The sequence below is a fragment of the Xenopus laevis genome, chromosome 9_10S (genome assembly GCF_017654675.1).
Source record: "Xenopus laevis strain J_2021 chromosome 9_10S, Xenopus_laevis_v10.1, whole genome shotgun sequence".
Taxonomy (NCBI): domain Eukaryota; kingdom Metazoa; phylum Chordata; class Amphibia; order Anura; family Pipidae; genus Xenopus; species Xenopus laevis.
The window spans coordinates 8,008,073-8,032,278 of NC_054388.1; the positions used below are offsets into that span (position 1 = coordinate 8,008,073).

At 42.4% G+C, this 24,206-nt stretch overlaps 1 protein-coding gene across 8 annotated transcripts in view; it reads right to left on the reverse strand.

The window, feature by feature from the left end:
* The window catches only part of arhgap27.S (Rho GTPase activating protein 27 S homeolog), a 64,283-nt gene that overhangs the window by 15,423 nt on the left and 24,654 nt on the right, over positions 1–24,206 (reverse strand). For 6 of the 8 annotated variants that reach the window (XM_041577958.1, XM_041577959.1, XM_041577960.1 and 3 more), the window contains 2 exons: positions 2,777–3,199; positions 379–582 (listed from right to left, as the gene is read on the reverse strand). In XM_041577958.1, coding sequence (XP_041433892.1) covers positions 379–582; positions 2,777–3,199 — 627 coding nt within the window. Of the gene's footprint in view, positions 1–378; positions 583–2,776; positions 3,200–13,087; positions 13,369–24,206 lie in introns of those variants that run through there. The other 2 variants (XM_041577962.1, XM_041577961.1) reach the window with 2 other exon arrangements.

Here is a 24,206-nt window from a genome sequence, read left to right on the forward strand (position 1 = left end):
TCCCGGTCCAGAGCCGGCCCAGTCCGACTCTGGTATCAATAGGACAAGATTACAGAAAGTAGGGCAAGATGGAGACAGTAGGTAAGATGGTGGCATGAATACATAATCACAACAGTAGGGCATGATACAGACACTTGGAAAAGAAGAAAACAGCAGTAAAAAATGGCAACAGTATGACAAAATGATGACAGTCTTGCAAGATGATGACAGTTTGGCCAAATAGAAACAGACAAGATGGACATAGCAGAGCAGTACAATTGTTGACCAACACCAGCCCCTCAGTTCCTGATGAAATGCAATACCCATCAGCCACCGAAAGTCCCACCACACCAGAAGACACCCCCAGCAGTCGCTTATACACCGTATCAGATCACTCACAATGTCACTGTTGGAGTTGTTTGAGTAGCACTTTTTCCCTTCTTTGTTGACCTGACAGAACCAGCCTGAATTTGCATCAACGGGAGACTTGTCTAGAGGAATCTGTTCATATAGACCTTGAGGATCATGACTGTAATCGGCATGGGGGTACCTCTCTACCTCTTCTGGAGAATAGTCGGGATAATCAGCCTCTGGGGTTGGTGGCTAAAATGCAAAACACAGGAGAATGCATCAGCAAACTTACTTTACTAAAGGGAAAACATACCTTACATAGTTAGTAAGTGTGGTTTCCATGTCCAGATGCTGGACTGAGAGGTCCCCAACTAATTGAGCCTGTTCATGGGAGCAGTGGTGGTAGTTGGTGGACTTTTTCAGATCAAGCCCACTCAACCTTTGGTCTGGGCTCTCCCTTAATCCATAACAAGGTTACAGATAGAGAATTTTATCCAACTATAGTTCCAAGAATATATAGGAAAGCAAATATATTTTAACCACCAACATAAATTGTTGTTACTCAGGGCAACCAACCAGTAACCCACGGCAACCATCTAGCAGTTAGCTGTTACTGGCCTTCTGAAGTTAGAATGATGAAATCAGGCATCTCGGTGGTTTCTGTGGGTTTCTCAGCTGCCAGAACCAGAAGACTTTTCTATTTCTAAAAGTGGATGAACACTTAAAATCTGAGTTCCTTTCCTGCCATTTTGTGACAGCGTCAGCTTTGACGTAAATTTAAATTTTTTGTCCCACTTTGACCATATTCCCTCATTTTGCCCTATTTAGGAAGCAGCTCTACACTCTCCTTGACAGAAACATTACTGAACTTTTTGTCATTGACAATTTCAAGTAATTTCCAGAATTGACGGAAAGGCGTTAAAACAGTAAACATTACTATTGTAAAGCTTTATAAACATGGCCTTAAACCTAAAGGTTACAGCCAATCACAGGCTGGTTGCTCCCTGGGTCTAGCGATTAACCAAAAATAGCACTGATCTGACAACGCCCAGGAGTTTGTTTGCACTTGGATTACTTGTGTTGCTCTTGCATTTCAATCATTGGTAGCTCTCCTACACTGTTTATATATCAATGTGCTTCATGGGGGGTAAACAAGGTTGGGGATCTACTTTGTGGAGTAAAAAATATCACCTGGTCTCCACAGTTATAGACTACGGAAATGCCCAGGATAGCACAGGATTTAACAAGTTTACATACATTGATACCATGTCCAAGTCCACCACTAACAGTCCTCTTCAACTCGTTGGTTTATAAATTAAAGAGAGACTACCAGAGGACCTTCTCCTAGCTTTATAAAGCAAGACTTCTCTTTCTACATTGTTCTGAACCTCATGTAGTAAAGTCTCTATAATGTATCATTGCTATACATGATAGGTGGGATTTAGGTGGGTGATATGGTGGGAAATCAGGTTGATTTGATCAATCTTGATAGACAAATCTATGGTTCCTTCTGAAAATATTCACCCTTGTCGAGGACAGGCTGAAGAGTGAAGAACCTATGATACAGGCTGAAACAAAGTCTACATGGACACTTCTATTGGTTTGCCATGGAGAAGCATGTTATCCAGTCCATTGGTTCTAGATTCCATTGGCTGCATTAGAAAGCTGTTGGGAAGCAACGGGAATTTCTTGATCTCTCTATATTTGTCAATTAGGTCTCAAACTCTACAAATATGTTTGTCAGTACTGAACAGCCTTGTCAGTATTATCAGTTGTAGAAGCTTGAAAATACTTCATTTTCCATCAACACCCACACACACAGAAACTGAGAAGTTGTGTAATGTTAAAAATATCCGTTTCCTAACGGGGGTCATCAAGTGGCTATATTTTAGTGTGATTTCGATTAAAACTTTTGACCGGCATAATTGCCTCAACTGAGGTTCACCAAAAGGTGTGCCTGGTGGTATCCAAGGCAGTCAGTGTGAGGTTTTAAGGGGTAATTTTTTTTTTTTTTGCTGTGTTGGATATTGTGTAAGTCTTGTTCAGGCACCATATTTTGAAAAAGGGGGCTTAAACCCAAAAATTCACTTGCCCAGTGTGTGGCTTCCTATAATCCACAGTTTGGTTATTTTACCCAAAGGAATAAGAAAGATAACCAGTGAAACATTCTCATGTATCTATAACTAACTGTAGACCAGAGGTTTTTGCAAACTTTTTGGGTTCAAACCACCTGTTTGTCATGTCTCCGTTGCTACTAGATACAGGAAAAAATGCCTTAACAGCCAGTATCCATATCAGCAAATGATTATGCACACAAAAAATCACCCTCATGATGAGCACCCTTAGCAAGACCATCCCCAAAAGCTAGAAGCAATGTTTTCCATTGAATAACACAACAAAACAAACATCTTTCCATCTCTACCAAGAAAATTGAGCAGACACATACCCTCCTGTCCACAGATAAATATGGAGGCGCCATTGGAGTTAGTTCTTGAAAACTCATCCCTTCTTCTGGTGGATCCCAGGATGTTTCGCCTGTCACTGGATTAAAGAAATAAAATTGTCTTGTGGCTTCATCAAAATGTTTCTCCCACAACGAGTCTTCAGCTAAAGGACTTAAGGAATTCAGAGAGGTGGGAGAGTGCCCTTGGTCTTCTGGTTGGTCAAATGGAGAATCCCAAGTTGTCACCCCAGTAAGACTGTTATAATAGAATTGTTGCCCGCTGCCTGTGTCGGTGTGAGTTTCCCAGTCGTCTAATGTACTGGTGGAGCTGAGCTGCAGGGATGACGCTCGTTTCCTTGGACTCTCTTTTTTGAATGGCTTTAGGTTTTCATAGAGTGGCCCAAAGTCTTCCTCTTCTTTAATAGGCTAAAAAAAAAAATGTGTGTCAATTAAATTATTACACTAGTCATACACATAGAATGTTCATGAGAGATACCGCAAATAGAATGCTCATGAGAGATATTGCACATAGAATGTTCATGAGAGATACTGCACATAGAACACTCATGAGAGATATTGCAAACAGAATGCTCATGAGAGATGCTACACATAGAAAATATCACATATCACATGAGTGATACTGCAAATAGAATGCACATGAGAGATACTGCAAATAGAATGCTTGTGAGAGATACTGCACAAAGAATGGTCATGAGAGATTCTGCAAATAGAATGCTTGTGAGAGATACTGCACATAGAATGTTCATGAGAGATACTGCACAAAGTATAGGGATGTCGCGGACTGTTCGCCCGCGAACTAATTCACACGAACATCGACCGTTCGCGTCTGCCGAATGTTCGCGAACGTCGCGCGACGTTCGCCAATTTGCGTTCGCCTTAGCTGGCGCTTATTTTTGACCTCTCACCCCAGACCAGCAGATACATGGCAGCCAATCAGGAAGCTCTCCCTCCTGGACCACCCCCACACCCCCTGGACCACTCCCCTTCCATATATAAACTGAAGCCCTGCAGCGTTTTTTCATTCTGCCTGTGTGTGCTTGGAAGAGCTAGTGTAGGGAGAGAGCTGTTAGTGATTTGAGGGACAGTTGATAGTAACTTTGCTGGCTAGTAATCTACTTGATACTGCTCTGTATTGTAGGGACAGAAGTCTGCAGGGATTTGAGGGACATTTTAGGTTAGGTAGCTTTGCTGGCTAGTAATCTACCTTCTACTGCAGTGCTCTGTATGTAGCTGCTGTGGGCACTGCTGCTGATCTCTCATCTGCTGACTGCTGCCTGTAACCCAATAGTCCTTGTAAGGACTGCTTTTATTTTCTTTTTTGTTTTTTTTACTTTGCTACTGTAAGAGCCCAGTGCTATTAGTCTAGCTGTGTTGGGGAGTGGGACTGGTGTGCTGCTCCTCCTAGTAGTTCACCACTACCAGCACCAACCAGAGTCAAAATTGTTACAAAGTATCTTATTTGCACCTGTTAGCTGTTCTGAGCTCTCTGCCAAAAGCCAATTAAGTTAGAAACTGTTTTTTTTCTGGCTGTTCAGTGCAGAGAAAAGAGGGACTTTCCAGTACAAAAGAGGGACAGGGGGTTGAGTGGTCAAAAGAGGGACAGTTGGGAGGTATGCAAGTGCCACCTAGCTGTGTGAGCTTTTTCACATTCTGTCTAAATAACAATAATAATTCCGTGTCCGTAAACATCACCTGAGTGATGTTTTTACAGCAGCAATAATATATTCCGTACCCACTACTGTATACGTTGCCCTTGCAGGCATTGTTTGCCCAGTCTTTAACCAAGTGCCACCTAGCTGTGTGAGCTTTTTCACATTCCGTGTCCAGAAACATCACCTGAGTGACGTAGTGTGATTTCTGCCCTTTACAGCACAAAACGCAGCGCTGTGTCAACAATGTATTTTTCAGAAACATTTTTGCCCTTGATCCCCCTCTGGCATGCCACTGTCCAGGTCGTTGCACCCTTTAAACAACTTTAAAATAATTTTTCTGGCCAGAAATGTCTTTTCTAGCTTTTAAAATTCGCCTTCCCATTGAAGTCTATGGGGTTCGCGACGTTCGCGACGTTCGCGAACCGTTCGCATTTTTGACGCAAGTTCGCGAATATGTTCGCGAACATTTTTTCCGACGTTCGCTACATCCCTAACAAAGAATGTTCATGAGAGATACTGCACAAAGAATGTTCATGAGAGATACTGCACAAAGAATGTTCATGAGAGCTAATGCACATAGAATGTTAGCAGGAGATTCTGCAAATATCCTGCATATATTTTGGGCTTATTATTTACAAGAATCTTGATTTTATCTTCTATGTTTATTTTTGTGACGTGACAGAACAAAGAGGATAAGGTACTGGCACGTCTCACCCTTTGTGTGATGTTTACAGATATGGTGTTTGCATAGTATAGAGATTTGTGCACTTCTAGTGATTAATAAGCAAATGTCACTTAGAGGAATAACTCTCTGTACTGGCTTCTGTATGTGCTTAGGGGGCTGTTCCTGCTGAATTGTGCTTAGTACAGAGGAATACCTATGCTGTCATAGTTTTATGGGATCTCTCTGTACAGACTATGAGCAAATTTAGGGGACTGTTCCTGCTGAATTGTGCTTAGTACAGGGGAATACCTATGCTGCCATAGTTTTATGGTATCTCTGTACAGACTATGAGCAAACTTAGGGGACTGTTCCTGCTGAATTGTGCTTAGTACAGGGGAATACCTATGCTGTCATAGTTTTATGGTATCTCTGTACAGACTATGAGCAAACTTAGGGGACTGTTCCTGCTGAATTGTGCTTAGTACAGGGGAATACCTATGCTGCCATAGTTTTATGGTATCTCTGTACAGACTATGAGCAAACTTAGGGGACTGTTCCTGCTGAATTGTGCTTAGTACAGGGAATACCTATGCTGCCATAGTTTTATAGGATCTCTCTGTACAGACTATGAGCAAACTTAGGGACTGTTCCTGCTGAATTGTGCTTAGTACAGGGGAGTTCTCATGCTGGTATAGTTTCATGGTCACCCCTGTAAGTGAACGCTGAGCTAGATTCGCTCATTCTATGATACAGACGTGTCAATCTTTCAATGCGTGCATTAAAGTGAAAGGTTCCCCCATCCCTTATATTCCCCTCTGCGTCCGACCATAGAAAGTGGCAGGTGTTCTCTTTCCCTTTAAGTCACCTGAATTCCTTTCCATTGAGTCACATTTGGGACTGACAGAATATCTGAGCCTCTAACCGCACCCTTGCAACTGGGTGCTGTCACAATAGCTGCTCCGAACTGTCAGTTCTCTGCCCTTAGGCACTTGTGAAACTACAATTCTCAGAATCCACAGCTTCTCTCTAATCATACTTATGCTGCAAGTTATATAATTAAGCAAAGGCACAGATGTATTATCTGCCTCCAGATTGAGTCACCATGGGTCGCCCTGATATGCTTCTTGTACAGGCTCTCGTTGTCATATTGAGATGTAACACAGCTGCATTGGTATTATAGTTACAGATTTTGGGACATGCTGGGAGTTGTAGTTTCATTGAGCCTGTGCAGCATTATTTCCTACTGATAGGATCCTGTACAGTTTTCTTTTTCTTCCTCTAAAGTTTGGAAGGTTTCCCTTAGACATTTAGGTGGAACTTGATGGACATGTATATTTTTCAATTGCATTATTCCTGTGACGGTGATTGGAAGCTGAGCTAGCCAATCAGTAGTAGCTTATTACTTTTTATTAATCACCCCACGCAGTTCACTGATGTCCTTTTGGGGCCCTGCAGTTTACTGCAACACCAACAGGGAACCTACTTACTTTCAGGGGCAGATTTACTAAGCTCGAGTGAATAATTCGAATAAGAAAATATACGAATTTCGAAGTAATTTTTTGGGTACTTTTGAATCGAATGATTCGCACGATTCAAAGTAAAAATTGTTTGACCATTCGATAATCGAAGTACTATCTCTTTAAAAAAAACTTCGCCTTCATACTTCGACACTTTAAACCTGCCGAAGTCCAATGTTAGCCTATGGGGACCTTCCCCAGCACTTTTCTAAGTTTTTTTTGGTCGAATAAAAATCCTTAGATTGATCGATTAAAAAAAAAACATTTTTATTTGATCGTTCAATCGAAGCTTTTGCGCTAAAATCTTCGAATTCGAATATTGAATTCGAAGGATTTTACTTCGAGGGTCGAATTAGAGGGTTTTTTAACCCTCGAAATTCGACCCTTGATAAATCTGCCCCTCAATGTCTTTTATTCAACCATACAGAATGCGGTGTGAGAATTGTGTAGAACACTGTTGATTTGAATCAAATGAAACCTCTGTCTGAAGCATCCGTATCAAAGGAACAAAAGAACAGAGATAATCAAGATATAACATATAAGGTGGAATAACATGATACTTTAGCAACTCCCCTGTTATCATGTAATAGGGCCCTGCCATTGGCAATTATTGATTATCAACCAGTGGTATAACTAGAATTTAGGTAATTAATTAGGGCCTTGCTAGACATTGGGAATAATTCCTTTTTAATTAACAAATACTGAAACTGCAGTCGTTGTACTGAAATCAGTCAGTGCCCCATTGGGGCCCTTATACCTCCTGGTTGGGGCCCTCCAGCAGTTGTAGGGTCTGTATACTCTTTAGGGGAGGAACTTCAGAGGAAGCAGACCCTGTGGCTGCAGGGGGGCACGGAGCCCAGGGAAGCTCTTATTAAGGAGCAATTTTAATGCATCTTAGTAGAATAGTTTGAAGCCCTAAATTGAATATGCTTCGGGCCCAGTAACGTCTGGTTAACCAAAAGTCTGACAAAGTCTGGCTTGTTTCCCAATAACCAGCAAATACTGGAAACTTAAAGGGGGGCAGCAGTGGTGTAACTACAAAAAAATCTTCAGAGGGGCCCAATGCACTCCGGTCCCCATCCTCCCGCTCACTTCCTGTCCCTCCTCTGCCCGCCCACGCCCCACCCACACCCCGCCTCCACCCCGCCCACTCCTAACGACTTGCTTCTGCCGATAAGAGATCAGCTGGGTTTTTTTTTATTAGCTATAGAGGAATCAGACCCCACAGTCCGGGCCCTCCTATTTCCTGCGATTGCGGGGTCTACTTCCTCTATAGTTAAGCCCAGGGTCGGACTGGCGCATTGTCCCACCGGGACTGCAAGCAAAGGGCCCTCCTGGCAGTCACTGAGGACCACCTTCCATCCTCCAATAAGCCTGCCCTGAAAGACTCAACAGCGCGAATTGGACGCATGCACAAACACATGCTGAGGACACGCTGCGAGAACTCGCTGAAGACGCGCCCTGCGGATCCGCTAAAGCCAACCGGCCGGCTGATAAGGGAGCAAGTCTGGGTCGGCTGAGCCCATGAGGGCCAGGGCCCACTAGGTTTTCTCCCAGAATCCTGCCGGCCCAGTCCGACCCTGGTTACTCCACTAGGGAGCAGGCAATGTTCTGGCACCATCAGTAATGGGGGGCAGATCATGCCAGTGCCTTGAGAAATTTGGTATGTGAACAATAAGGGTAAGGACACACTGGCACACCCCCCTTCGGGCAACTTCGGAAAACAAGTGCTATCCCGCTGGCGATTTTTCATTATAGCCGGCGGGAAGGTAGTTTGGGGAGATTGTCGCCCCGAAGAAAAGGAGATTTGTCACAGGGGCGACTAATCTTCCCCAATCTGCCTGTGTGACCTTACCCTAAACCCTTTAGAATTCCCTACATTCTCAGCAATCAGAGGGGTATAGACAGGGACTATAAGGGGGCAGGAGAATAAACAGGAGAGGAGGGGGGCTGGTTTCCCTCCGATCAACATGGTACGAAAAATGTCGGGACGATTGATCCGCACACGGTACGAAAATTGTACAAACCAAATTTTTGTGCAAGTTTATGGCCAACTTTACTCCAAGTATTTAGAAAGAAAAGAACACGGGAAGAAGGAAAGTAATGAAGGCGGATGAAAAGTAATAAGAGAAGTGAAAGAACTGGAAAGAATAAGGGAGAGAAGTCGGGTCCAACCCAGACACGCAGTGAACAGCTGGAAACAGCGACTCTTGCACTGACTTCTGACTCACCGACGCCTTTGCTTGGTCTACACAGTTATTTTAGCCAACCAAGAGGAAGAAAAACTGACGTGGTCTCTCTAAGAACAGCATTGGTTCACTCGGAATAAACCAGTGAAAGGCTCCTGAGCAAGGATAAATTTAGTGCTTAATCTTTAAATCCCCCCCTCCTCTCTCTCTGTGCAGGTATTGCTGAACTACAACCCTCAGCATCCTACCAATGGCCTGGCTCATAATGATTTATAAGGACAGCCTTACACAAGAGTAAATAGCATAAGGGAAAGTGTTGGAAGGGTTACTGCCTGCTCTGCTCTCATTTCCCTACAGAAATAGGGATTGGTAACACTAGATAGGTGCCTAATATATAAGGATAGAGACAAGAGGAAAGTGTTGGAAGGGTTACTGTCTGCTCTCTCTCATTTCCCTACAGAAATAGGGATTGGTAGCACTAGATAGGTACCTAATATATAAGGATAGAGACAAGAGGAAAGTGTTGGAAGGTTTACTGTCTGCTCTCTCTCATTTCCCTACAGAAATAGGGATTGGTAGCACTAGATAGGTACCTAATATATAGAGACAAGAGGAAAGTGTTGGAAGGGTTACTGTCTGCTCTATTTTTTCCCATAAAGATATAGGGGTTGGTAATATTAGGCAGGTGACTCCTATGTTCTAAAAAGGTACATCTGCATAAACCAGAAAGGCTATAAGGAAGTTTTTCTAATGATGAAGCAAATGTTTTGCCAAACACAATTACAAATGATGTTCTCTTCTCTACTTACAGTGTCCAATGTAAGGAAGGCCCTAGTTCCTTGACGCTGGCAGTTTGAGGATGTGTGAAGCCGTGTGAGATTGAGGTTAAATACAGACTGATATATACCCAGTAGAATAACAAGAAAAAGGGGAATCCTGCACATTGGGGGACACATGGGTAGAAGCCTGCGCTGTTAAACACTAGGACCCCTTTCTCAGTAAGAAAGAAATGAAGATGAGTCTATAAAAGGGGAAGCTATAGGCTGGCCCAGGGGTCCTGCTCAGATCCTATCTGATCCCCATTGTAAGCAGAAGTCCTGTCCTGCTTTATGGCAGCTGAGATTCTAGCTATCTGTATAACAGAGCATTCTGTCCCAGTGGCTGCACAGATCCTATCTGATCCCCATTGTAAGCAGCAGTCCTGTCCTGCTTTATGGCAGCTGAGATTCTAGCTATCTGTATAACAGAACATTCTGTCCCAGTGACTGCACAGATCCTATCTGATCCCCATTGTAAGCAGCAGTCCTGTCCTGCTTTATGGCTGAGATTCTAGCTATCTGTATAACAGAACATTCTGTCCCAGTGGCTGCACAGATCCTATCTGATCCCCATTGTAAGCAGCAGTCCTGTCCTGCTTTATGGCTGAGATTCTAGCTATCTGTATAACAGAGCATTCTGTCCCAGTGGCTGCTCAGATCCTATCTGATCCCCATTGTAAGCAGCAGTCCTGTCCTGCTTTATGGCAGCTGAGATTCTAGCTATCTGTATAACAGAGCATTCTGTCCCAGTGGCTGCACAGATCCTATCTGATCCCCATTGTAAGCAGCAGTCCTGTCCTGCTTTATGGCAGCTGAGATTCTAGCTATCTGTATAACAGAACATTCTGTCCCAGTGACTGCACAGATCCTATCTGATCCCCATTGTAAGCAGCAGTCCTGTCCTGCTTTATGGCTGAGATTCTAGCTATCTGTATAACAGAACATTCTGTCCCAGTGGATGCACAGATCCTATCTGATCCCCATTGTAAGCAGCAGTCCTGTCCTGCTTTATGGCTGAGATTCTAGCTATCTGTATAAAAGAACAGTCTGTCCCAGTGGCTGCACAGATCCTATCTGATCCCCATTGTAAGCAGCAGTCCTGCCCTGCTTTATGGCAGCTGAGATTCTAGCTATCTGTATAACAGAACATTCTGTCCCAGTGGCTGCACAGATCCTATCTGATCCCCATTGTAAGCAGCAGTCCTGTCCTGCTTTATGGCAGCTGAGATTCTAGCTATCTGTATAAAAGAACATTCTGTCCCAGTGGCTGCACAGATCCTATCTGATCCCCCATTGTAAGCAGCAGTCCTGCCCTGCTTTATGGCAGCTGAGATTCTAGCTATCTGTATAAAAGAACATTCTGTCCCAGTAGCTGCACAGATCCTATCTGATCCCCCATTGTAAGCAGCAGTCCTGCCCTGCTTTATGGCAGCTGAGATTCTAGCTATGTTATTAATAGAGAAATAGTATAAATAGTATAAATATATAGGAAGGCCGGTATCTTTTTCCAGAAAAGGTGGCAACCCTAGATATAACTCTAATAGTTAATGGAAAGTGCTGATAAGCAATAAGGTATATATGGCTGAAGCTCTAACAAAATGGTTCAAAATATTAGTTGTGCAAGAATGAGTTTGCTAAATGCTTCATTAGGTATTGCAGAGTGTTTGCAACACAGGAAAACATCAGAGCCCAAGCCCCAAACAGAAAAACCCTGGCACATAATATTTCTTCTCGTATACTTGTGTTTATAAAGATGGGTGCTGGGAGCTGCCACAACTTCTTTCTCACACACAAGCCCATTTGGCTGAAGCTCACATTATTGTATTTCTATGGCCTGCAGGGCTAAACACTAGACTCATCCTGCACCAAAGCACAATCACAACTGGTTCATTTTAATTCTATATTTGTTTGCTCTTTATAATGAAATACTGTAAGTGGCAAAGACTCCACAAAGAGCAATTCGACAAACTCTTGCACTGCCCAACATCTCAAATGTGCCTTCAAAGTAAATTATTATTGCTGTTATTGTCACAGTTAATATCTTTATACCAGCGACATAAAGGGCCAGAAAGAATCAATTTTATCATAGTAAATAATTATGTCAATACATTACAAAACACTTATTAAATGAATTTGATGCACAAAACGATTTTCCATATCTGAAATCCATTGTCGTGTATATGGCTGAGATTCTGGGATGCATCAAATCCACTATTTTGGATTCGACCGAACCCCCGAATCCTTCGCGAAAGATTCGGGCGAATACCGAACCGAATCTTAATTTGCATATGCAAATTAGGGTTGGGAAGGGGGAAAACATTTTTTACTTCCTTGTTTTGTGACAAAAAGTCACGGAATCTCCCTCCCCTTCCCTAATTTGCATATGCAAATTAGGATTCGGTTCGCTGGGAAGAAGAATTCGGTTGAATCCGAATAGTGCTGAAAAAGGGTCAAATCCTGGCCGAATCCTGGTTTCGGTGCATCCCTAATCTTTATAACAGAGCATTCTGTCCCACTGGCTGCACAGATCCTATCAGATCCCCATTGTAAGCAGCAGTCCTGTCCTGCTTTATGGCTGAGATTCTAGCTATCTCTATAACAGAGCATTCTGTCCCAGTGGCTGCACAGATCCTATCTGATCCCCATTGTAAGCAGCAGTCCTGTCCTGCTTTATGGCAGCTGAGATTCTATCTATCTGTATAACAGAACATTCTGTCCCAGTGGCTGCACAGATCCTATCTGATCCCCATTGTAAGTAGCAGTCCTGTATTGCTTTATGGCAGCTGAGATTCTAGCTATCTGTATAACAGAACATTCTGTCCCAGTGGCTGCGCAGATCCTATCTGATCCCCATTGTAAGCAGCAGTCCTGTCCTGCTTTATGGCAGCTGAGATTCTAGCTATCTGTATAACAGAACATTCTGTCCCAGTGGCTGCACAGATCCTATCTGATCCCCATTGTAAGCAGCAGTCCTGCCCTGCTTTATAGCTGAGATTCTAGCTATCTGTATAACAGAGCATTCTGTCCCAGAATGATACCCAGTGTAAGCAGCAATGCTGCCCTGCTTTATGGTTGGGATCCTCTCTGACTTATTTGATTGTAGGCAACAATATTGCTTTAAGCTGCAGTATTACTCAGCTATAAACAACTCAAATGAAACCAAAACATGGTCGTTTTATCAAAACAGGATATTATAACAAGAGAAATCTATAGAGAAATAGCAGTACACGCAAAGCACATGAATAGAGACAGAATGAGATGGTATGCTTATTAAAGGGGTTTAAGGAAATCTGCATTAAAATGACCACCAGGTAACACATCCTGGCCTTTAATACAATTAAAGGACAATGAACAGTAGTCGGTATTATGGCTCAGTCCGTTCCCCGTGAGCTCCCCTCCTACCGGCATTGTTTGGTAGAAACCACAAGAGAAACTGCAATGAGGGCTTCTCACCTGAAATACATCGGTCAGACTGGATCCTCTTCTCCTTAACTTGACAATAGTCTTTGAGATGGAATTCATCTTTGTGCACGGACAATAAAACCCTCCGAAAGGAATGTTTCGCATGTGAAACTTTCAGATCATCATTTCCCCCCCCCCCCAGCTAAATTAATGGGGAGCCCAACGCGACTACGGGCCTCGCACACGAGAACAGACTCTGATTAGCGCAGAAAGGAGAACTTAAAACAGGACGTTTTGTAGAGTTTTGTACATTTCCTGTTGAGGGCTGGATGCTGCGAAAAGTATCAGTTACTGGCGATTTTTCTTCCTTTGCACAGCGGTACTAATTCTATTCTCTGCCCTTGGGATGAAACATTGTAACTCACATACGTAACAAGATGAGTTCTTACTTAAATGACTTTCGAGATGCTTTCTAGAGATTATGAATAGAGAACAGGATTGGCTTCTTGTATTTCTGCTGTGTAATGGGAACAGCGTATCAAAGAATTGTAGCATTCACTCTGTTATTGTATTGCTTTACCATGTCACTGCAATGTACACGTTAGTGTCATCAGTTTTGGATTTTGAGAAAAAGAATATATATGTATATATATAAAGAATATTGTACCCCCTGGTATAAATGATAAGGATATTAGAAGTCACTGAGGGGTTCTGTGACCATATAAAGGCACAAGGCTGCAGGCTGAGTTATACAGGGAACTCTGAGTATCACTCATGTATTATAAGGGATAATGTACCCCCTACTGTAAATGATAAGGATATTAGAAGTCACTGAGGGGTTGTTCTGTGACCATATAAAGGCACAAGGCTGCAGGCTGAGTTATACAGGGAACTCTGAGTATCACTCATGTATTATAAGGGATAATGTACCCCCTACTGTAAATGATAAGGATATTAGAAGTCACTGAGGGGTGTGTGACCGTATAAAGGCACAAGGCTGCAGGCTGAGTATCTAATATATTATAAGGGATAATGGACCCCCTACTGTAAATGATAAGGATATTAGAAGTCACTGAGGGGTGTGTGACCGTATAAAGGCACAAGGCTGCAGGCTGAGTTATACAGGGAACTCTGAGTATCACTCATGTATTATAAGGGATAATGTACCCCCTACTGTAAACGATAAGGATATTAGAAGTCACTGAGGACTTGTTCTGTGACCATATAAAGGCACAAGGCTGCAGGCTGAGTTATACAGGGAACTCTGAGTATCACTCATGTATTATAAGGGATAATGTACCCCCTACAGTAAATGATAAGGATATTAGAAGTCTTTGAGGGGTTGTTCTGTGACCATATAAAGGCACAAGGCTGCAGGCTGAGTTATACAGGGAACTCTGAGTATCACTCATGTATTATAAGGGATAATGTACCCCCTACTGTAAATGATAAGGATATTAGAAGTCACTGAGGGGTTTTTCTGTGACCATATAAAGACACAAGGCTGCAGGCTGAGTTATACAGGGAACTCTGAGGATCACTCATGTATTATAAGAGATAATGTACCCCCTACTGTAAATTATAAGGATATTAGACGTCACTGAGGGGTTCTGTGACCATATAAAGACACAAGGCTGCAGGCTGAGTTATACAGGGAACTCTGAGTATCACTCATGTATTATAAGAGATAATGTACCCCCTACTGTAAATGATAAGGATATTAGAAGTTACTGAGGGGTTGTTCTGTGACCATATAAAGGCACAAGGCTGCAGGCTGAGTTATACAGGGAACTCTGAGTATCACTCATGTATTATAAGGGATAATGTACCCCCTACTGTAAATGATAAGGATATTAGAAGTCACTGAGGGGTTGTTCTGTGACCATATAAAGGCACAAGGCTGCAGGCTGAGTTATACAGGGAACTCTGAGTATCACTCATGTATTATAAGGGATAATGTACCCCCTACTGTAAATGATAAGGATATTAGAAGTCACTGAGGGGTTGTTCTGTGACCATATAAAGGCACAAGGCAACAGGCTGAGATATACAGGGAATATCTCTGAATATCACTCCTGTATTATAAGGGATAATGTACTCCCATGTTTTATAAGGATATTAGAAGTTACAAGGAGTTGTAAGCACATATAAAGGCACAAGACTTTTGTACAGGTTCTCAAACATTGAGGCAGCACAGTCAGCCTGAATAAAATGGCCAAAACTGTTTTTTTAAAATACTGTTTTTGTCCAGGCCCTTACAAGTCCTAAAGTTCTCTGGTAATTCCAGCAGCAGTTCTGGGGGTCCCCCACCTCGAAATCAGCCCTGTCCGGTGGTTTCAGCTGATCAGAGCCGCTCTACAAATGACATTTATTTGTTTCACTAATAATCTATATGAGTTGATAACAATGTAGTTACACTTAAAGGGGAAGTTAAACATACACACTTCTTATGGTGGGCAGTGCTGTGCCAGTACAGACAAAACGCCCTGCTTACCTTGAAGTCTCCTCCAGCTTAGTACTCCTTCCCCGAGACCCCGGAGCAGTGCATGGGCAGTTTGCTTGTGAGACAATGTTAGTACACACACACACACACACACACACACACACACACACGTGTAGGGGGAAGTGGCAAAATGACCACACACAAGACACACACGGGGGCTGCACATTCTGTCTGACCTTTATTAAACAGACATCTGATAGAAATGATTTACTAGTATTCACTTTATAGTTGGGCTCTGGGATCCAGGTCCATCTGATGATTAACCACCAGGGGACTGAGCCATCTATCAGTCGTCCTTCAGGTTCAAACCTTCTCCCTTAACTAGTCCTCTCCATCTTTTACTCCTTGGCCACCATATATAAATCCATCTTCACACATATTTGAGTTCATTCACATGTCCTCTTCCCAGCTTATGCATCTACTGAGAGCTATTCCAATCCATTCCCCCGAACATCTACAGAGTCCTATCCAACCCATTACATTTAATATCTACTGGGACCTATTCAAATCCATTACACTGAACATCTACTGAGACTTATTCCAACCCATTCCCGTGAACATCTACAGAGTCCTATTCAACCGTTTACATTTAGTATCTACTGGGTCCTATTCCAACCCATTCCCCTGAACATCTACAGAGTCCTAATCCAACTTATTCCTTTAGCATCTACTGAGACCTTTTCCAACTCATTCCCCATAACATCTACTGGGTCCTATTGAAGCCCATTGCTCTAACATCTACTGGGACCTATTCCAACCCTGCCTCTGAGTCATATTCCAACTCTTTCCTTTAACATCTACTGGGTATAATTCTAACCTATTACATTTAGTATCTACTTGGTCCTATTCTAACCCATTCCTTTAGCATCTATTGTGTCCTATTCCAACCCATTACTTTAGCATCTACTGAGACCTATTCCAACCCATTCCCCTGAACATCTACAGAGTCCTAATCCAACCCATTCCTTTAGCATCTACTGAGACATATTCCAACCCATTAATTTAGCATCTTCTGAGACCTATTCCAACCCATTCCCCTGAACATCTACAGAATCCTAATCCAACCCATTCCTTTAGCATCTATTGATCCAATCTAACCTATTCCTTTAGCATCTACTAGCAACCTGCTAGTAACAACCACACACCAACAGTTCTGGTGCTAAGAAATTGATGGGGCTAATCCAAACTCACCCCCTAGAAGTATTCTACCTGGCACAATTCTAGACAATAAAGAATCAACTACTACTGGGCACAACACAACCAGAGAGGGAACATCATCTGCATGAAGAGCAACTGAATAAAAAGCTAAACAACTCAAGAACCACAAGTAATAAAAATGAAAAGCAAATGCAAAATGTCTGAGACTATCACTTTCTACATCATACTAAAAGTTAGCTCTAAGGTGAATAACCCCTTTAAGCCATATTTAAGCAATATGGCAGCTCTCATGTCAGGACAAAAGCACCATAGGTTCATATTTCTACAAGTTCACCCTTGTACACGTCTGCATTGTATTAACAGAGTTAAAGATTAAACTGTTTCTAGTAAAAGCCATAACTGCTCATATTTTGTATACTATTCCGCACAAAGCATTTTTTTGTATTGTTTTCTCTATATTTTGCTCTTCTTTAAGGACAGTTTTAAATATAAAGCAGCACTGGGCAGTCAGTGTTCATTTCATATGTATTGTTAAATAAAAGAGATTTATATTTCTCCCTTACAAGCTTCGCTCTTTTCTGCTTCCTGGTGTTTGTCTTATTTCCTTTCTACTTAAAGGGGAACTCCACCCAAAACCCTGTTTTAGCATCACGAAAGAACATGTAATTCCCATATACATTCATGACTTTTTGTAATGGGTTTAGCTTTAGAGGGTGTCTTTCTATATAAATAAATGGAAACTTGCAGCTAAATCCAGTGGCAGAGATGAGGGTAGGGGGTTCCCCTTTCTTCTCCAGACTGCCCTGTGCAAATTGATGAGAAGGGGGGGCAGAGGTTGGGTGCCCAGGTCACCAATAGACCTAGATCCAGCCTTGACCACAGTAACAATCCAATATTACATGATACATCATATAGTGAATTGACCTCAGCATCGGACCAGAGCCAATGCCTCCAGGGCCCCTACAGGCCCCCAACCCCTGCTGCAAAGTTCCCTCCGAGCCTCCGTCATAGTTGCAATCCCTCTGTGGCCTCCCCACCTTTTTCTCTCTCCAAATGCATTATTATCAATGGGCATTTTTTCTTATGGCGACTTTTTTAGTCCTAATGCACCAGGGTCAGGGCACACTCTCAGATTCGGGGAGGTTTGTCGCCCAGCGGCAAATCCCCTCTTCTTCGGGGCGACTAATCTCCCCAAACTGCCTCCCGCCGGCTAGAATGTAAATCGCTGGCGAGATGGCACTCGGATCGATTCCGTTTCCATAGTCGCCCGAAGTTTCCACATTAGGAAACTTCTGGCAACTTCGGAAAACAAAGTGATCCGAGTGCCATCCGAAACTTTGGATGACTTCAGAAAACGAAGCATTCTCAGTGCCATCCTGCTGGTGATTTTCTTTCTAGGCTGGGGAGGCAGTTTGGGGAGATTAGTCGCCCCAAAGAAGAGGAGATCAGTCGCCGGGCGACTAATCTCCCCGAATCTGCCTGTGTGTCCTGACTCAAAGTCAATGGGCGTTTTTTCTTATAGTGACTGTTTTTTCCTAATGCATTAAAGTCAATGGGCGCTTTTTCTTATGGCGACTTTTTTCTTCCTACTGCATTAAAATCAATGGACGTTTTTTGTTGTGGCGACTTTTTTCGTCCTAATGCATTAAAGTCAATGGGTGTTTTTTCTTATGGCGACTTTTTTTGTCCTAATGCATTAAAGTCAATGGGTGTTTTTTCTTATGGCGACTTTTTTTGTCCTAATGCATTAAAGTCAATGGGTGTTTTTTCTTATGGCGACTTTTTTTGTCCTAATGCATTAAAGTCAAAGGCCGTTTTTTCTTATGGCGACTTTTTTTGTCCTAATGCATTAAAGTCAAAGGCCGTTTTTTCTTATGGTGACTTCTTTCGTCCAAATGCTTTAAAGTCAATGGGTGTTTTTTCTTGTGGCGACTTTTTTCATCCAAATGCTTTAAAGTCAATGGGCGTTTTTTCTTATAGTGACTGTTTTTTCCTAATGCATTAAAGTCAATGGGCGCTTTTTGTTGTGGCGACTTTTTTTGTCCTAATGCATTAAAGTCAATGGGTGTTATTTCTTACGGCGACTTTTTTCGTCCAAATGCATTAAAGTCAATGGGCGTTTTTTCTTATGGCGATTTTTTTGTCCTAATGCATTAAAGTCAATGGGCGATTTTTTGTCTGTGAATTTTGCTGCGTGAATTTTCAACGCAGTTTCATGAAAAAGCTAAATTCGGAATTTCTGGCTGGCGAATAAGTTCACTCATCAATACCCGTGAGACGCATTCAAAAGAGTTGGGAAACAAGACAAGCATGAAAAGATTTCCTGGGGTGCCAATTACGGGCTATGAATGAATATTTGGTAGTCCAATATGAAATGGCATATAGAGGAGGCTCTGTTTGACCATAAACCTGGTTTTTATGTAACCAAAACTTGCCTCCAAGCCTGGAACTGACTGGGAGCAACATCCAATGGCTTGGTCAACATGTTGCTCACAAGCCACTGGCCGGGGACCACTGGTCTAAAGCCCCAATGAGAGCAAGTAATAAGGGAGCTGCCACTCAGATGCAGAAATGTGAATATAAATGCAACACGCAATAAGGTTTGCCAAACAATGTGGCAACTCCCAGCCCATATGTGGCAATACAAAGCTACAGGGAAGGAATGTTCTGCATGTACAATATGCTGTAGGCTCAGTCTGTATTATGTCAGCGAAATCATACGGCAATATATAACAGGCAATAACGTCACGCTTTCTTTTCAACAGCGACAATAATGCGGTTCCTGCCCTTATGCAAAAATACAACTAGACAAAAAGGGAATGTTGTGTAGAGTGAGCGGCGTATAGACTCAAGCTGTACTGTCTAATAGAAAACAGAAGGGAAGCAAGAGATACACAAAGCAAACAAACCCATAGTGCTTTTAATATGTCAAACCTGATACCAACTCTACATCGAATAAAGGGATTATAACAAACATTACAGCCGCTCTCAGCTCCACTGAAAAGCCACAATCCCATCACAATCTTCCACGTGTCACAATAGCATTGCCCTCTCTATCGTCTTCCACTGACACTTAACCCAGTCTGTTCATCCCTAAGGGAGCTTTAGGGTTAAACGAACTCAAGTCATGCTCCATTACACAGATAAACTGGCAGTTGCCCCTCCACTCCAATTTTCTAGTGGCTAAACATTCACCAAGGATACTCTTATTCTTTTAAAGGGGCAACGAGGTTTCTAAGACTATTTGCAATTGGTCTGCATACTTTTGAAATATGTACCTAGCAACCAAGGAACAGTCATGAAATATAATTAGATATTGGTCAGTGACCCTGAGAACCAGTTTAAGTTGCAAAGTCTGTAAAGGGGCAAAATGTTAAGAGTAAGGTTGTTTTTATTAAGCTTCTTAATTCCTGGGGGGAAATGGCTAGTAAACCTCACCCTGTTATCATAAGACACATGGGCAGTTTTCGGGGAGATTAGTCGCCCCGTCGACAAATCGCCTCTTCTTCGGGGAAACAATCTGCCCGAACTGCCTCCCCGCTGGCTATAATGAAAAATCACCAGCGGGATGGCACTTGCGGCACTTCATTTAAATACAAATACTGTATATAGAGAAGGCATGCTCTGGGCACACAATAAGCTATACCCTCATACTGTACTGTCTACTCTAAGGGAATCAATATGGCACCTCCCTCCTCCCATATGTAAAAATACAAATATACAGAGAAGGAATGTTCTGGGCACACAATAAGCTATACCCTCATACTGTACTGTCTAAGGGAATCAATATGGCACCTCCCTCCTCCCATATGTATAAATACAAATATACAGAGTAGGAATGTTCTGGGCACACAATAAGCTATACCCTCATACTGTACTGTCTAAGAGAAACAAGATGGCACCTCCTTCCCATATGTATAAATACAAATATACAGAGAAGGAATGTTCTGGGCACACAATAAGCTATACCCTCATACTGTACAGTCTAAGGGAATCAATATGGCACCTCCCTCCCATATGTATAAATACAAATATACAGAGAAGGAATGTTCTGGGCACACAATAAGCTATACCCTCATACTGTACTGTCTAAGGGAATCAATATGGCACCTCCTTCCCTTATGTATAAATACAAATATACAGAGAAGGAATGTTCTGGGCACACAATAAGCTATACCCTCATACTGTACTGTCTAAGGGAATCAATATGGCACCTCCTTCCCATATGTATAAATACAAATATACAGAGAAGGAATGTTCTGGGCACACAATAAGCTATACCCTCATACTGTACTGTCTAAGGGAATCAATATGGCACCTCCCTCCTCCCATATGTATAAATACAAATATACAGAGTAGGAATGTTCTGGGCACACAATAAGCTATACCCTCATCCTGTACTGTCTAAGAGAAACAAGATGGCACCTCCTTCCCATATGTATAAATACAAATATACAGAGAAGGAATGTTCTGGGCACACAATAAGCTATACCCTCATACTGTACAGTCTAAGGGAATCAATATGGCACCTCCTTCCCATATGTATAAATACAAATATACAGAGAAGGAATGTTCTGGGCACACAATAAGCTATACCCTCATCCTGTACTGTCTAAGAGAAACAAGATGGCACCTCCTTCCCATATGTATAAATACAAATATACAGAGAAGGAATGTTCTGGGCACACAATAAGCTATACCCTCATACTGTACAGTCTAAGGGAATCAATATGGCACCTCCCTCCCATATGTATAAATACAAATATACAGAGAAGGAATGTTCTGGGCACACAATAAGCTATACCCTCATACTGTACTGTCTAAGGGAATCAATATGGCACCTCCTTCCCATATGTATAAATACAAATATACAGAGAAGGAATGTTCTGGGCACACAATAAGCTATACCCTCATACTGTACTGTCTAAGGGAATCAATATGGCACCTCCTTCCCATATGTATGAATACAAATATACAGAGAAGGAATGTTCTGGGCACACAATAAGCTATACCCTCATACTGTACTGTCTAAGGGAATCAATATGGCACCTCCTTCCCATATGTATGAATACAAATATACAGAGAAGGAATGTTCTGGGCACACAATAAGCGATACCCTCATACTGTACTGTCTAAGGGAATCAATATGGCACCTCCTTCCCATATGTATAAATACAAATATACAGAGAAGGAATGTTCTGGGCACACAATAAGTGATACCCTCATACTGTACTGTCTTAAGCACTAATTTCAAATGAAAGACTCAGCACCCCAACAGGTGCTACTGTACCTCTTCAGATCTTGGAGTCTCCTAGTTAAACAGTAGCTTAGGTTAAATATCCTGGAGAATAAAGCTCTTTATACATTCCATGTAGGCAATTGAATTGCAGTCTAACTAAGCCCCCTAATGCTCCACTACAGGATTTGTGAGAAGTCACATTTCTGGTGGTTTTTACTATAGCTGGTGTGTATTGCCTGGGGAGGGAGGCAACATGAAGTGTCATTCCATTGCCAGTGCGTTACCCCCTCCCCCCCCCAGGGTATTACTAACAACCCTCCCCTGTCACATCACTGTATTGAGCAACAGCAGTGAGCTCACAGAAAAAAGAAATCAGCATATCAGCATTTAGCTCCTGTCGCTCTCTTGCGTGGCACTTAAGCACTTATGATGACGTCACAATTGAGGAGCTCATAATGTAAGGATCACTTAATTTTTTTCCAGCTAATTTAAGGCAATAAATAGAAGCTAAGAACTGTTACACTCTTGGGCTAGTTACGCCTTAAATGGTTCATCCGGCCAATGTGCAGAGCTCACAGATGCAAGGAAGTCCTATTCTTAAAAAGGATCAGTAACACCAAAAGATGAAAGTGTTTTAAAGTAATGAAAATATAATGTACCGTTGCCCTGCACTGGTAAAACTGGTGTGTTTGGTTCAGAAACACTACTATAGTTCATATAAACAAGCTGCTGTGTAGCAATGGTGGAAACTGAAAAAAGGCTGTATGTCACAGGTTAGATAGAAGATAACAGATAACACCATTATGTTCTACAGAGCTTATCGGTTGTGTAACCTGAGCCTTTTCTCCATTGAACGGCTGCCCCCTGTTGCTACACAGCAGCTTGTTTATATAAACTATAGTAGTACTTATCTGTTATCTACTGTGTATCCTGTGCTTGAATGGCTGCCCCCATGGCTACACAGCAGCTTGTTTATATAAACTATAGTAGTACTTATCTGTTATCTACTGTGTATCCTGTGCTTGAATGGCTGTCCCCATGGCTACACAGCAGCTTGTTTATATAAACTATAGTAGTACTTATCTGTTATCTACTGTGTATCCTGTGTTTGAATGGCTGCCCCCATGGCTACACAGCAGCTTGTTTATATAAACTATAGTAGTACTTATCTGTTATCTACTGTGTATCCTGTGCTTGAATGACTGCCCCCATGGCTACACAGCAGCTTGTTTATATAAACTATAGTAGTACTTATCTGTTATCTACTGTGTATCCTGTGCTTGAATGACTGCCCCCATGGCTACACAGCAGCTTGTTTATATAAACTAATGTAGTGTGTCTAAAGCAAACACACCAGTTTTACCAGTGCAGGGCAACAGTACATTATATTTTTTTTACTTTAAAACACTTTCATTTTTGATGTTACTGTTCCTTTAACACCTTCAGGAGCATGCATTAAATCTAGGGCTCCTAAGTGCCTGCATCCCCCTGAGCTCCTTCCTTTGCGTTTCGTGTATGACCCACATCCTGCCTCTCCTGTATGCAGTGCTGTAAGGTGTTAGAGCTGCTGCAGTGACAGTTGCAACTCATTGTGATCCATTCCTGGAGGAAACAATTGTGCATGTCATGTGGACTGGTAATTGTGGCCAAAATACATGGTGCTCTGCACCTCGCCCACCATAACAAGTATGCCCTTTATTGTCTACAATCGCACACCTTAATGAAAAAGTTAGAAATTTGTCATCTTTTCCATTTCATTTGCATCGTTACCCAAACATTGGATATTAAAGATCTGTATAATGGACATGTATTGAAACAGCGTTACCTGTCGGGATCCTCACACTTTTGCCTCACTGCTCCCCACCGAGCAGCCACTGGGTCTGTTTCTCTATTGTGACGTCCCTGTCAGTGATGTCCAGGAGATGCAGACAAACATGTTTGGGAAGTTCACAAATCAAACAAACCTGTTTTGGTGATTCTCCGTTGACTCTAAGAAGGTTTATATCAGCCTGGAATGTCCAGATGATGTCCAACTACAAGTTCCAAAGTCCATAGTCGGCTTCCTGGGAGTTTAACTCAGTAACAACTGGAAGCAGGAAAGTTGGAGCGGAGTCTGTCCTGGATGTTGGAGCAATGAGGTCTATTTTGGCTGTTGGGGCAGAGAGGTCTATTTTGGCTGTTGGGGCAGAGAGGTCTATCCCGGATGTTGGAGCAGAGAGTTCTGACCCAGCTGTTGGAGAAGAGGTCTATTCCGGATGTTCGAGCAGAGA